Raw genomic sequence first — 12,610 nt, 5'->3', positions numbered from 1 at the left:
AGAACTCCTTGGGAATTCCCAATGAGGAGAGAATGACTCTTTGAACTAAAACATTCAGTAAGTCATCTTCTTCCTGGAAAGCTGTGGAAGTTAATCATTTGACTCATCTCTCCCCAAAACACTATTTGGAGTGTTGTTTCCACCCTACTTTCTTCATTCTCAAGATATCATGCAAATTACATAATTTCCTTGTGTAATATATTTGTATCATATATCACAGATTTCATGTGTGATATTCAAATTGAACTCAAATTTGACAGGGGGGAACCTGAGATCCAGGGGGCAGAGAAAGGATTTGTTCAAAGCCACACAATTAGTAAGTAGCAGCTGGGATTTGAATTCAAGTCCTCCAGTTCCAAATCCACTGTACTTTCCATTGTATTACGCTGGCATTTATTTCATCTTATTTCTTCTCCTATGAGTCATATACTACCCTCCTATAAAAAGGTGACAAGCCTTGAGATCGAGTATTGCACTTTCGGGTATTAGACACTTAGGAACACAAAAAAGGCCCACCTTCCATTGGCCATTTCCTTTTGATCACTTTTTTAAAAGTCTGACCTAATGCACTTATGTTGGAAAATGTCTCTCAATTTGAATGGTATCATCTTGCAATGCAAATGAGCTAATTTTGGAAAAGATGGGCTGGGCCCTCATCTAGTAAGTACCCCTTCATTTCAGTTCTCACTAATTCTTAATTTTTTAAATGTGGATAAAGTCAGGGGCTTTGTCTAAATCCCTGATTGGTTTAACCCTTACCACATAGCATGCGACTAGGCCCCCTCTTCTGTCCAGCTCCTTAGCTCATATGTGCCAAGGGACCTACATCAATTTTAAAAGAACCACAAAAACACATGAGAGGAAGCTTGGCATGGTCCATTATGTCACAAGAGATAGTAGGCTGGCCTTGTAGTTAGGAAAATTTGGGATGAAGTCCTGACTCTTTTTACTTATTAGATACATGATGAGCAATTCTCCTTAAGTAAAGAGACTACAGAGGAATTGCAGAGCTGTACAAGTAGAGAGAATTTCCACACTGGGAACTACTTCCTCCAAAGAAAAAGTTTGAATTAAAGAAAAAAAACACAAATCAAGGCTTAAAGTATACAGTGGAAGCATAAATCAAAGCTTAGTGAATTTCTAGGTACTTTATGTTTTGTATGTTCTTCTTTATCATCCTTTCCCATGTTACAGATAATCTACAGTTGCTTGTATACATTATCAAAATTGACTATGTCTGCCTGGGGAACCCTTTTTACTGTGAGGGCTACAGCATTTACATTTTCTACAGTTCTCTCATTTGGGGAATGTTTGGCTCTCATGAGCACTATCTCCTAAAAAAAATGCTATAAAATAACAATAGGAGAGCCCTCTGGGAGCAATATGGTGCTGAATTGGCTCTGCAATGCATTTCGAGCTCTAAATTCATCAAAGCCTGAATCATAGATCATCAGGCAGGACAAGATCTCAAGGGGTCAGCTGGTCCAGCCACCTGTCTTCAGGCATTATAATTCTCTTTATGTGAATCTCCTGTGATTGGTGTTATCTCTGGCACAGACCCCCCCAATTCATGAGGTGCCCAGGCCATACTCTCTTATATTTTCCACTTTTTCCACAGCAGCATAGACCCCTAAATTAGTAGACTGCTCCCATCCATTTTCCAGCTACCCCCTTTGTGTTGGTAATTTGTGTGTGTGTGTGTGTGTGTGTGTGTGTGTGTGTGTGTGTTTGGAGGGGAATATAATATTTTAAAAACCTTATTCAGTTTGGTATCTGTTTTCCAGTTTATTCTTTGTTAAATTTTTTAGTTTCAAAAAGGGGCACAGTGAAGTCACAAACTATTATAGTTTTTTATTTCTTCCTGCAATCTGATTAATGTTTCCTGTAAGTTCTTAGATGCTTTGGCATTCAGTGTGTATTCTTTAAATATTAGCATTTACCAGGATATTGATTTCTGCTAGATCTCTATAATCTCAAAGCTTTTTGTTCCAGGTAGCTTAGAGATTCTGAACGTTTGGCATGGTGACATCTATTACAAATATTGTTCTTATGGTGTTATGGATCAGTGTTTTGTCTGGGCAGTTGTGGGCCCCAGTGAAGTTGGTGATGACAGTCTAGTTCTAATATAATGTGGTGCTTGAGTTCTCCAGTTGTAGCATGATTATTTGCCATGTGTCAATCTGTGAAGCTTAGTAAGCTTCTGATATATAATTGCAGCCACCAGGTGATGTCTTGCTAGGCATTTGGTATGTGCTGCATTTTTATGCCCGACAGTGATATAGTATACAATTTCTACCATTACTTATAATTATTATTATATCTACTCTAAAAATCACCCTTTTACCATTTTATCATAATTATGACACGCTTAATATAATAATAATAATTATTATTATTAAACCAAACTACCTGGAGGCCCTTCCAATTCTAACATCTTTCTTCTGTAATCCTATGACATTCAAAGTAGTATGAAGAAAATTATCCCTGTATTAGACTGGCACTATTGTCCAGGGTACACATGCCATAGCATCTATAAATCAATGAGGATAACAAAACAGAAACTCCAACTAGCGTCTGCTTAACACTTTCAGGTATTATGCCAGGTTGATGGAATCTGGCAAGAGCAGACATTGGTTGGAGGTTGGGATTGCATGGCATGGGAAACAGACCACTCCAGCTCAAAAGAATATTGAAATGCCTTGGGTGGAAACAAGGCATTTCCAGAGCAATCTTTAAGTCTATTTGAAATATTTGAAAACTATGAGTTACTCAGGCCCAGGAGCAAAGAGATGTTGATTTTCCTTAAGCTAACTGAGCACAAATGTCTGTATTTTTGACCAACATAATTAATCTAAAAATTACAACCCAACACCTAGTGATCTGGCTTTTCTTGGTTATGCTTTCACTAACCATTCTTTTCAAGGGCCCAAAGCCATCAGTGCTTTCTGACATGAGCATTCTGCAGACCAACCTTGGTTGTTGTCACATTAGCCATATCCAAGCCTCAGTGTAAAATCTATTTGATGTCTGGTTACTCTTCATGAAGACCTCATGCTGATGCATCTCAAACTGTGAATTACCTTTAATTCACAGCTTGATAAGGCTGCCAAATTTTGCTTTCTGTGCTCCCAAGTGGCTGTCTGTGACACAATGGAAAACTTCCAAAAAAGATATGAAATACTTGTGAAGGAAGAACTGGCAGAATGTGAGATGCCTCATATGTATGTGCAAGTCCTGGTCCAGAGCTCTCAGGCACCATTTGAAGAAAAGCCACTGTCATTCCTGAGGCACAAGGGGTTTGGATTTAAAGGACACCACATCGAACAGTAACATTTCCCATTTCCTTAAGAACAGACTTCATCCTGATTCAAAGTAGACTTATTTGGTTGCTATTATATTACATAGTCAAAGGAAGCAGTGTAAGATAGTGGAGAGAGAATGGGACTTGGAGCTCCAGAGAGAATGGAGTTTCAATTCCTAAAACTGGCTGCCTGGCTCTCTGGGCAAGTCACTTCAACTTTCAAAGCCTCAGTTTCCTCAGCTGCAACATCTGGATAGTAATAGCACCTCCTTCTTCAGGACTGTTCAGAGGTTCAAACGCAATCCAATTTGTAAAGAAAGTTCTTCGCAAATCTCAAAGTATGGTATAAACACCAGCTATATTACTATACATCAGCGTCGCTTCAGTCCTCGTTCAACTTCTAATGAACAAATCAAACATCTCCTTTCATGGGAGTTTTGGGTACGATCTCTCTCCCTTTCACAAAAGACACATTTCAAACTATAAAGCCTTTCGATTTTTTGGTGGAAGATGGATGTGTGTGGTGGTCAATCTGCTTTCACTTATTTTTCCTTAGGAAATACATAATATTCTAAATCCATCCCAAGGAAAAACATAAAGGCATCCTTGTAGCCAGTAAGACTACCTGAAAACAGCTCAAATTCTTTCTCTCCTGTACTATTATCAACACGACTAGAAATAACTCAATTTTATTGACATGTTAAACAATTTTAACTGGCTTTAAAACTCTCTTAAATACAAAATGCTTACAAGGGACCAAGGGAGGATCTGGGAACTCAAGAATTTTTGCTGCTAATCTTGCTGTCTGTATACAAGTGGATGAACTGGATGGAGCCCAGCACAATGACACTATTTGCTTGTCTGAGGTTCAACTCTAAGCTGGGGTCCTGTGGTGCAAACGGAAAATAATAGGCCCTTGCTTATATGCTGGTCAGATGACCCCAGGTAAAGTGCATGGAGCAAAGCTTTCGTTCCCACATCCAACTCTGAGCAATAGACTGCAACCCTGGGGAAGCAATCTGTGCTGTCCCCTTCACTACTGTCGACTGTAAAATGAAGCTAAACATGATGACCTTTACAAATGGATTAAAAATATAATCACATGAAATCTGTAAATATCGAGGCATGATACTAGTTAACTAAGGATATTCTCTTTCAAGTTTTACTCTCTGTTTAAATGTTCTCAGTCATAAAAATCATTACAACTAATTGGGTTTTATTTTGTTCCTCTACATGTAGAAAACTATGGATTTTTAAATCATATAAAATTAAAGAGAAATACCTTTAAAATATTACATTTTCATTTACTGTTTGGGAATGAATGAAGTTTTTTGGGGGTGGGGTGGGTGGGTGGTGGGATTGGAAATGACAGTCTAACTATTGTTTGTAACTCTGCTTGTTCCTCCTGCCTAAAACGGGCTTTCTGGGATGGTGTCATGTCTACATTAGTGATCCATTAATTCATATCTTGCCTTCATCTTTGAAAAGACTTGGCTTTGTGGTTAAATAACTTACCAAAACACAATTAAAGTCTCTACAAGTATGGCATTTCCATAGAAATGTGCTGCTGTATAAAGCACGTGCCAATTTGGTCAGAATTCCTGAGGGTTTTGTTAATCTTTTTGTTGGGAGCATTTCCTTAGCTCTACTTTCTCAGTACATAGCATGTGGCTTCTCTTGTGCCATCTCCTACCAGCAGGGAAAATCTAGTTGGCTATGTATGGTCAACACTCCTAATGATACCTCTAAGTCCACTACTGGGTCCCTTTCAATCCGAAGTTTGCTTCACTAAATAGAGGAAGTGGTTTTATGACCAAGAAAAACTATCACCCTGACTTCATTCTCCTGAGATTTTACAAAAATGACCCAATCATTCTCTCCAGCAGTGGTTAGAATACAGGATATACTGTAGAAAAACAGTTCGGGGTACCTTCCAGCTGGACAGTAGCCAGATGCTAACAACCAAATGGAACAAAAGACATGCATGTTGGAGGCTGGCTTGGTCTCATTGGTAACGACAGAACACAAATCTAAGTGAAGGGTTGACTGGATGCCCTCAAATTCATGGATGTTGACAGAAAATCTTTTGCAGTGAAATTGGTTGTGCCTTATCTACTCCCACTTAGGTGCCTCATAGCAAGCTAACAATTCAAACTGGTAAAAACTAAGTTGTCCTTAAGCAATCCTAAATTGTCATCTATAGGATCAAACCTCCAAACTCAACAATGATGAGCAATACGGTGTGAACACACACTGCTCATTCAGTGGGGGAGTTTAACAGTTCAACTTCTGTATGGCTACCATATTCTAGTGGTTTATGTGAGAAATCTGAGGTTTTTGCTGACCAAAATAGAGCACCAAAATACTCACACATTTTACTAGTAATAAAGACAAGAATTAATGTCTTGGTAAAGAATCCTGACCTTGACTCCACAGCCAATCTTTTCTTCTAGTTCAAATTCATTGAGTACTAAAGCTAGAGAAGGTATTGTGAATATGAGAAACTATAGAAATTCCAGGTTAGGCAATTATATATAACAATTTACACCCAAATACTGGTGTCAAAAAGGAATGACCTAATCTCAGCCTGAAGACACCACATTTCTTTTCTTTAAATGGCCGTGGTGACTTGGACTAAAGAATCTTGCCCTTCTCAGGGACAGGGTCTTAGTCAGGATGCTGTAGCATAGTGGTCTACTAATTGGAGTTCCAAGGGATGAACTCCGAGTAGCTGCAGCATGACCTTAAGGGGGTTATGATCAAACAATCTGAATTGATATATAGGTCATTATCTGTGATAGCCAAACCTGGGGCTTGTTTGCAATGGCCTCCAACACTCCCTTGCTCCTTCCCTGCATTTGTGTATGCATGTTCTCTGAGTCTCATGGTGGCTCCTTAGAGACCATTGTTGTGGCACCTACAAAAGCAAGCTGGGCAAGTACCACTGGGAAATTAGGAAATTCCTGCTCCTCCCAACAACCTCCTACCCTCCTCAGGTGTGCCCTTTGTGGTTGTGACAGGCACCTGTCAGAGAAAGGGCTTTTTCTGCTCAAGAGCAGTGACTACTAAGAGCCTTTTCCCTCTCCCACTGCCTCCCTTGAGTTTAGGAATGAGAAGATATGATCAAGCTGTGAGCTACATCACAAACCTCTTTATAGCATCTCCCCTCCAAAGGGGGTATTACAGCCTTCTTGTCACCCAGGTTTGCAGCTTAGGTGTCACTGCGGACATCTCTCTCCTTCATGCCACACATGCAATTCATTGCCAAATCTTGTTTCTTTTTTTTTTTAATTAATTTGTTTTCAGTTTTCAACAATCACTTCCGTAAGTCGTAAATTTTCTCCCTCTCCTTCCCCCCTCCCTCCCCAAGACAGCATGCAATCTTATATGGGTTCTACACATACATTCTTATTAAAAACATTTTCACATGAGTCATGTTGCATAGAGGTGTTTCTTTTTCTAGAATGTTCTTCTTGTCCAGTTTTTCTTACCTTTTCACATAGCCAGGTGCTTGGCACCTCTTGCCTGGATTGAGGCTATACAGCCCCCTAATTGGTCTCTCAGCCTCAAGTATCTCCCTTCTATAATATAGCTAATGTTAACAATATCTTTCCCATGGCTACCAAAATGATTTTCTCAAAATGCAGGCCTAACTAGGTCCCTGCCACATTGAAAAACCATGAAAAAAACCTCTACTGACTGTAGGATCAAATATCAGTTCATCTTGGTCCCATCCTTTAATATTTTTGAGTAAGTCTGAGCACATGCACAATCATTAGGGGAAGAGTGAGTGTATATAATAATTGTAAATTATACATATTGGGGGAAGATTCACAATTTTTTTTACATGACCAAAAGCATTTGGAGACCACTGTTCTAGCAGAATTAATTGATACAGACAGATCGGCCCTGAAAAAGAGCAGCGTGGAGAAGGGCAGAGAGATATGGCCCAGAGCCACACGAGGATACTGCAGTGGAGCTCTGTGACCAGAGAGGACAGAAGACACAAGCAATTGCTGGAGAGTATAAGGGAGCTCCAGAAAGTGCTTTCACACAGGACTGAGGGAAATGCTTTGAAAACCTGAAGCCTGTAGGCCTAATCCTCATAAACGATCCCATGCAGAAGGACAGATCTGCTTTCTGTCAACTAGTAGGAGGGAGCAGGCTACGTTAAGGAAATCTTCGAAAGAATCTCAGGAATTAAGGGATAATACTGAACGAGATAATACACGATTCCCCTAAGGTGCGTACGTCCTAGGTTGGCTAGGGTCTCCCGAAAAGCTCCTCTTGGAACTAGGCTTTATGCTGCTGCTGCTGCACTAGGTATATCTGGGATCAGGAAGAATTGATGTTTATGTGCCCTAGAGGACTGCCACCTACCCTGACAAATGGACAACTTTTCTGTTATAAAATGAGGAGAAATGTTAGGAATGCTTCAGCTGATCATAATTTGGAAGCTCTAGATCAGTCACTGTATGGAGACCAATCTGTTGTGTGGAAAATCTGTCACACACAACCCCCCCCCCCCCCCCCCCCCAAGGAAGGCAGCTCCTTTTGGCTGAGATCTGATTGATAGTACTAGGGCTTTTGATCTAGCTGCCCAACTGAGAGCAAGTGCTTCATAAAATGGACTCGATGACTGCTTGCTTTATATCCAGCTTCCTATAGAGAGCTTTGGTCTCATTAACTGCACTATATACCACTGAGCTGTGGAGCGCTGTTCTTTGGAAATTCAGCTTATAACTATAAACCGCAATTGACAAGTCTATTACTGCTGGTTACAAACTAGTGAAATATTGTATTTTATGATATGCTCACCAAAACATTTTTCACAGAGGAATCCAAATATACTGCCTTTCAGAATAAAATCATTTTAGGGTGTAATAACATTTTTGTGTTTTTACCAGAGAAAGTACTAATGTCAGCTTTGCATCAGTTAAAAGTTTGGAAACAGGGACACATTCCCAAACTTTTCAGAGATACATACATACATACATACATGTATATATATATATATATATATATACATATATATACATGTATGTATGGCTGAAGCTCATTTATTCCAGTACAGAAGGTGGTGGGGAGAGAGGAAATCTCCACAAATCATATGTCTACAAGGCAAATGGCAAGCAATCAACCTGTTTAGATACCAGAGGAGATCTATAACACAAATCAGATGATAGTTTACTTTCTAGGAGAAGGGGGTAAGTGCCTAGATCTCTGATTTCCTGGATCAGGGGAAACTCTCAGGGTGAAATCTCTTTGCAGCATTAGGGCAGCTCAGCAACTATGGGAAGTCACTTAATTGCTTGGTGACTCCAGGCAACTGTCAAAGATTATTTGATTCAGGTAGTGCGTGCGCGCGCGCGTGTGTGTGTGTGTGTGTGTGTGTGTGTGTGTGTGTGTGTGTGTGTGTGTGTGTGAAGTATTGTAGTATGTTGGCTTTGGCATCAGAAAGACCTGGATTCAGGTTCTTGTATAGTATGTGCATACAAACACACATATACACACAAAAACACATATATAAACCAAAGAATGAATATATATATACATATATATGTATACACAAAGAATATACACTACTCTGTATCTCTGTGCATGTGTGCATGTATGTGTATATCACATGTACACGTGCACGCACACACACAGAGCAGAACCTGAATCCAGACCTTCCTGAGGCCAAAGGCAGCACACTCTCTACTGCTCTACTCAATGACTTCCATAGTTCCATGTGATCAAACCCTCATAAATAATGTTTTTCTTACACGAGAGGGAGGTCAACAGACATTACATAAGGCCTATTGTAAAGAAGATAATGACATTTCCTATCAATGAGCAGAATTCCAGATTCAGAAGCAAGTAGATTGAACTAAATCCTCTTGTGGGGAAGTCCAAGTTCAAATTTAAAACAAAAGTCTAATTCCCAATACCAGCATTACATTTCTCTGGGTACATCTGCCATGGACTCGGAATCACAGCATCGATTTACAGCCAACAGGGACCTCAGGGGTCAACCAGTCCAACCTCTTCCTTTCACAGTTAAGGAGACAGACTCTCGGAGAGAAGAAGTTCACAATCACATTGAGAGAATGTAGCAAAGCTGGGATGTAAATGCAGGTTCTCTGATTCCAAATCTAATGTCTCTTCTACTACTCCAGGCTCCCATGACCCTTCTGAAACTAGTAAATGCAGGAGAAACTGGAGGAATTAATTAGAACTGAACTCTACCTAAAGGGTTGGAGATTCCAATGGAAAGGTACAGTCTAGATTAGAAAACCAAATTTGAAGCAGGCAGTGGGGCCAGTACTGGCTAAAACTTTTGGGCTTAGCATCTGCCCTGCTTGGGAATGGTATCAGAATCTGACCTTGAGAATGACATTCCAATGTTTTGATTCTTTTGAGAGTCATTTTCAATAACCATTTAGATCAAGTTTAGCCACTAGCCTTTACAATATGGCATCAGCTTCTTTGTGGAAATTCTCATACATCTGCCAGTAGCTCACACTGAAAAAGGGACTTTACTGTTTTCTTTTTAGGAAAGTAGACCATTGTGAGAAAAACAATTCCTTGGCAGGATGGTTTAGGAAAATGGATACTACACCATATATACTACAGGGCTAAATATGATTTTTTTCCTTTTTCCTCCACACCCTTGGGCCAGTTATAACATGAATGAGAAATGCAGCTGGTTTGAAGGGACCTGCAGAAGGGGGTTTCTGAATTCCAGTAATGTGTTACTTAATTTTTCATTCCATCTTTCTCCATTTTTGTTGGCCTTGAACATACAGTTGCTAAAAGAGTCAAAAACAGTAAGGTTACTGGTTAACTAACCTATACTCTAATATTTGGTTTTTGAGTCTTGGCACACTAAATCTGGCCCTTATCTGTAAGCTGTAAAATTTCCTCCTTCGTAAGTCAGCCATATGTTTAACTAGCACTGACCATGCAGACTTCGGTGTCTGATGGTATGGAAGTGGGGTCTTCTTTTCCATGGAGGGTCTTGGTCACTGTTTAGGTTACGGTTTTCTGTTGCATGTTATATGGAGTAAAGTTTCTAGTTATATCTACGTGAGACTCATACAACCAGCTGAAAGTACAAACCTGTATCACAACAACCAGTTAATGCCACTGTTCCATGCTACACCACCAGCTGCCCTAGGATCTTAGGGAATGATCCAGGCTGCAAGGATTGGGAATTTCAACCACTCTGGCCCTTACCTGTCTCTGAAAGGAACACACATTTTATTCCTGAAGAGGAACAGTGTTCCAAGGAGCAGAGGTACCTACTTCCTTATCAACAATGGAGGGGAACAAGATGAAGCTGCTACTATGGGTCTACAATTGCCTACAAAAATAGCTTTCTAACATTGTAAGCTTCCAAAACAAGGGTACTTACGACTTCTGTGACAGAGATGGTTTGGTTGACTCTTTGATTTCTGGGTCACTCCACTCTGAAACATAGGACAAAAGAATGAACAACTCATAATTTCAAATGGCCAAGATCTAACAGGGCCCCAACTTTCAGCCTACCCAATTCTGTTTAGCTCTATAACATTCCAGGTTAAAGAATGTATAATTAAGAAAAGAATTGATCTGAGGTATCCCAGGAAGCCAAACTTCTTATCCCAGGTTGGGGGATGGGCAAGGGGAACTTATAAAAAGGGAAACCTACTTTGTGCACTGTATCCTGAGGTCGAAAGTTGGAGGTCCTACAATAAAAGAATATAGAAAATACAAGCGTTAATGAAATGATACATAAAAAAGAAAGTATGTTGGTATTGCTATTTAAGATACGGTTTGACTGATGCTGTTAAAAGAGAAATCGTTATTAGCCACTCCATTAACAAGAGCTCTGCTTATACTTCTCTTGTGAAGGATAATAATTCATTCATTACAGGCTCTTCTGTCCCTTTATGACAATCAGTAATCAGTGCTGAATTGTAGTCTAAATCAATCTGAGCCCTTAAAGTTGGCATGATGGCTATTAGAATATTATTACAGACAGAACAGTTGATAGCTCAGTGGATAGGGTGCCAGCATACCTGAGTTTAAATCCAACCATAGACACTAAGTGACAGTGCAAAGTCACTTGACTTTGCTCTGTCTCAGTTTTCTCATCTGTAAAATGGGGATAATGATAGCACTTACCTTGCAGGATTGTGGTTTAGGATCAAATGAGAAAATATTTGCAGTAGACTTTGCAACCCTGACAATGCTAAATAAATGCTAATTATTATTATTGATATCAGTCATAGTTGGAGTAATTAAGTAGGTGGGGCAGCTAGGTGGTGCAGTGGATAGAGCACCAGTGCAGGAGTCAGGAGGACCTGAGTTCAAATCTCATCTCAGACACTTGACACTCACTAGCTGTGTGACCTTGGGCAAGTCACTTAACCCCAATTGCCTCCTCCTGGGTCATCTCCAGTCATCCTGAGGAATATCAGGTCACTGGATTCAGATGGTTCTGGAGGAGAAGTGAAGCTGGTGACCTGCACAGCCCTCCCTCACTCAAAACAAAGTCAAGTGCAAGTCATGTCATCATTTCTCTGATGGCAAGGTCTTCTTCAGCAAAGAAGGACAAACACACACAATTAAGTATGCAAATATGTAGGTAAGTAAGGCATAAGCAAAACGGCCCAGATCACAGTGTTAACACCCTCATGAAAGCCACCATTTTTTTTATTAATCATGAAACATAGACAAGGCTCTTCTCATCCCTGGACCTCAATTTCTCCATCTGTAAAATAAAGGAGTTGGACCAGATGATCTCTAAGAGCCTTTCTAGCACCATGTTTCTACTTTTCTCGTGGCTGTAGATCAATGATTTCAAAGATTTGCCATCCCATACAACTGCCAGAAAAGACAAACTCAGGCCTATCCTTGAGCATTTTTTATACAGTTCCATTTCAATCATTCATACATTTCTAAAGGAGAAACTGAGATTTGCACACAAGATCTAAAACAATGTGCAGCCCAGCTGAAAACAGTACATGACGAGGGGAAGCCTCAGAGGGCAGGCTTCAATTCATTTCTTCCTCTATTCCCTTTAGTGATGAAGTTGATGAGCAGTGAGCTAAGCAGAAAGAGAAAGGCAGGGCCATGGGGCAGAGGACATGGGGATACACTGGTTGTCATGCTCTGGTTACGTGTCCATCCAGCCCCAAAGATAAGCCTATATGACCTGTTCAGGCAGGACTGCTGCCTGCTGGAGCTTCAGCCCAGCCAATGTGATTTGTTAAATTGTAACACAAGTGACTATTTTGCCACTCTTGATTCTAAACAAATCTACCTCTTCTTTGAAATTTC

The 12,610-nt window shown here is 40.1% G+C and overlaps 1 protein-coding gene across 7 annotated transcripts in view; it reads right to left on the bottom strand.

The window, feature by feature from the left end:
* AFF2 (ALF transcription elongation factor 2) overlaps positions 1–12,610 on the bottom strand; it is a 529,569-nt gene that overhangs the window by 127,440 nt on the left and 389,519 nt on the right. For all 7 annotated transcript variants that reach the window (XM_072626094.1, XM_072626091.1, XM_072626093.1 and 4 more), the window contains 2 exons: positions 10,977–11,013; positions 10,701–10,755 (listed from right to left, as the gene is read on the bottom strand). In XM_072626094.1, coding sequence (XP_072482195.1) covers positions 10,701–10,755; positions 10,977–11,013 — 92 coding nt within the window. The remainder of the gene's footprint in view (positions 1–10,700; positions 10,756–10,976; positions 11,014–12,610) is intronic.

The sequence above is a fragment of the Notamacropus eugenii genome, chromosome X (genome assembly GCF_028372415.1).
Source record: "Notamacropus eugenii isolate mMacEug1 chromosome X, mMacEug1.pri_v2, whole genome shotgun sequence".
Lineage (NCBI taxonomy): Eukaryota > Metazoa > Chordata > Mammalia > Diprotodontia > Macropodidae > Notamacropus > Notamacropus eugenii.
The sequence above is the reverse complement of the archived record's forward strand: the minus strand, read 5'-3'. Positions and strand labels throughout refer to the sequence as shown.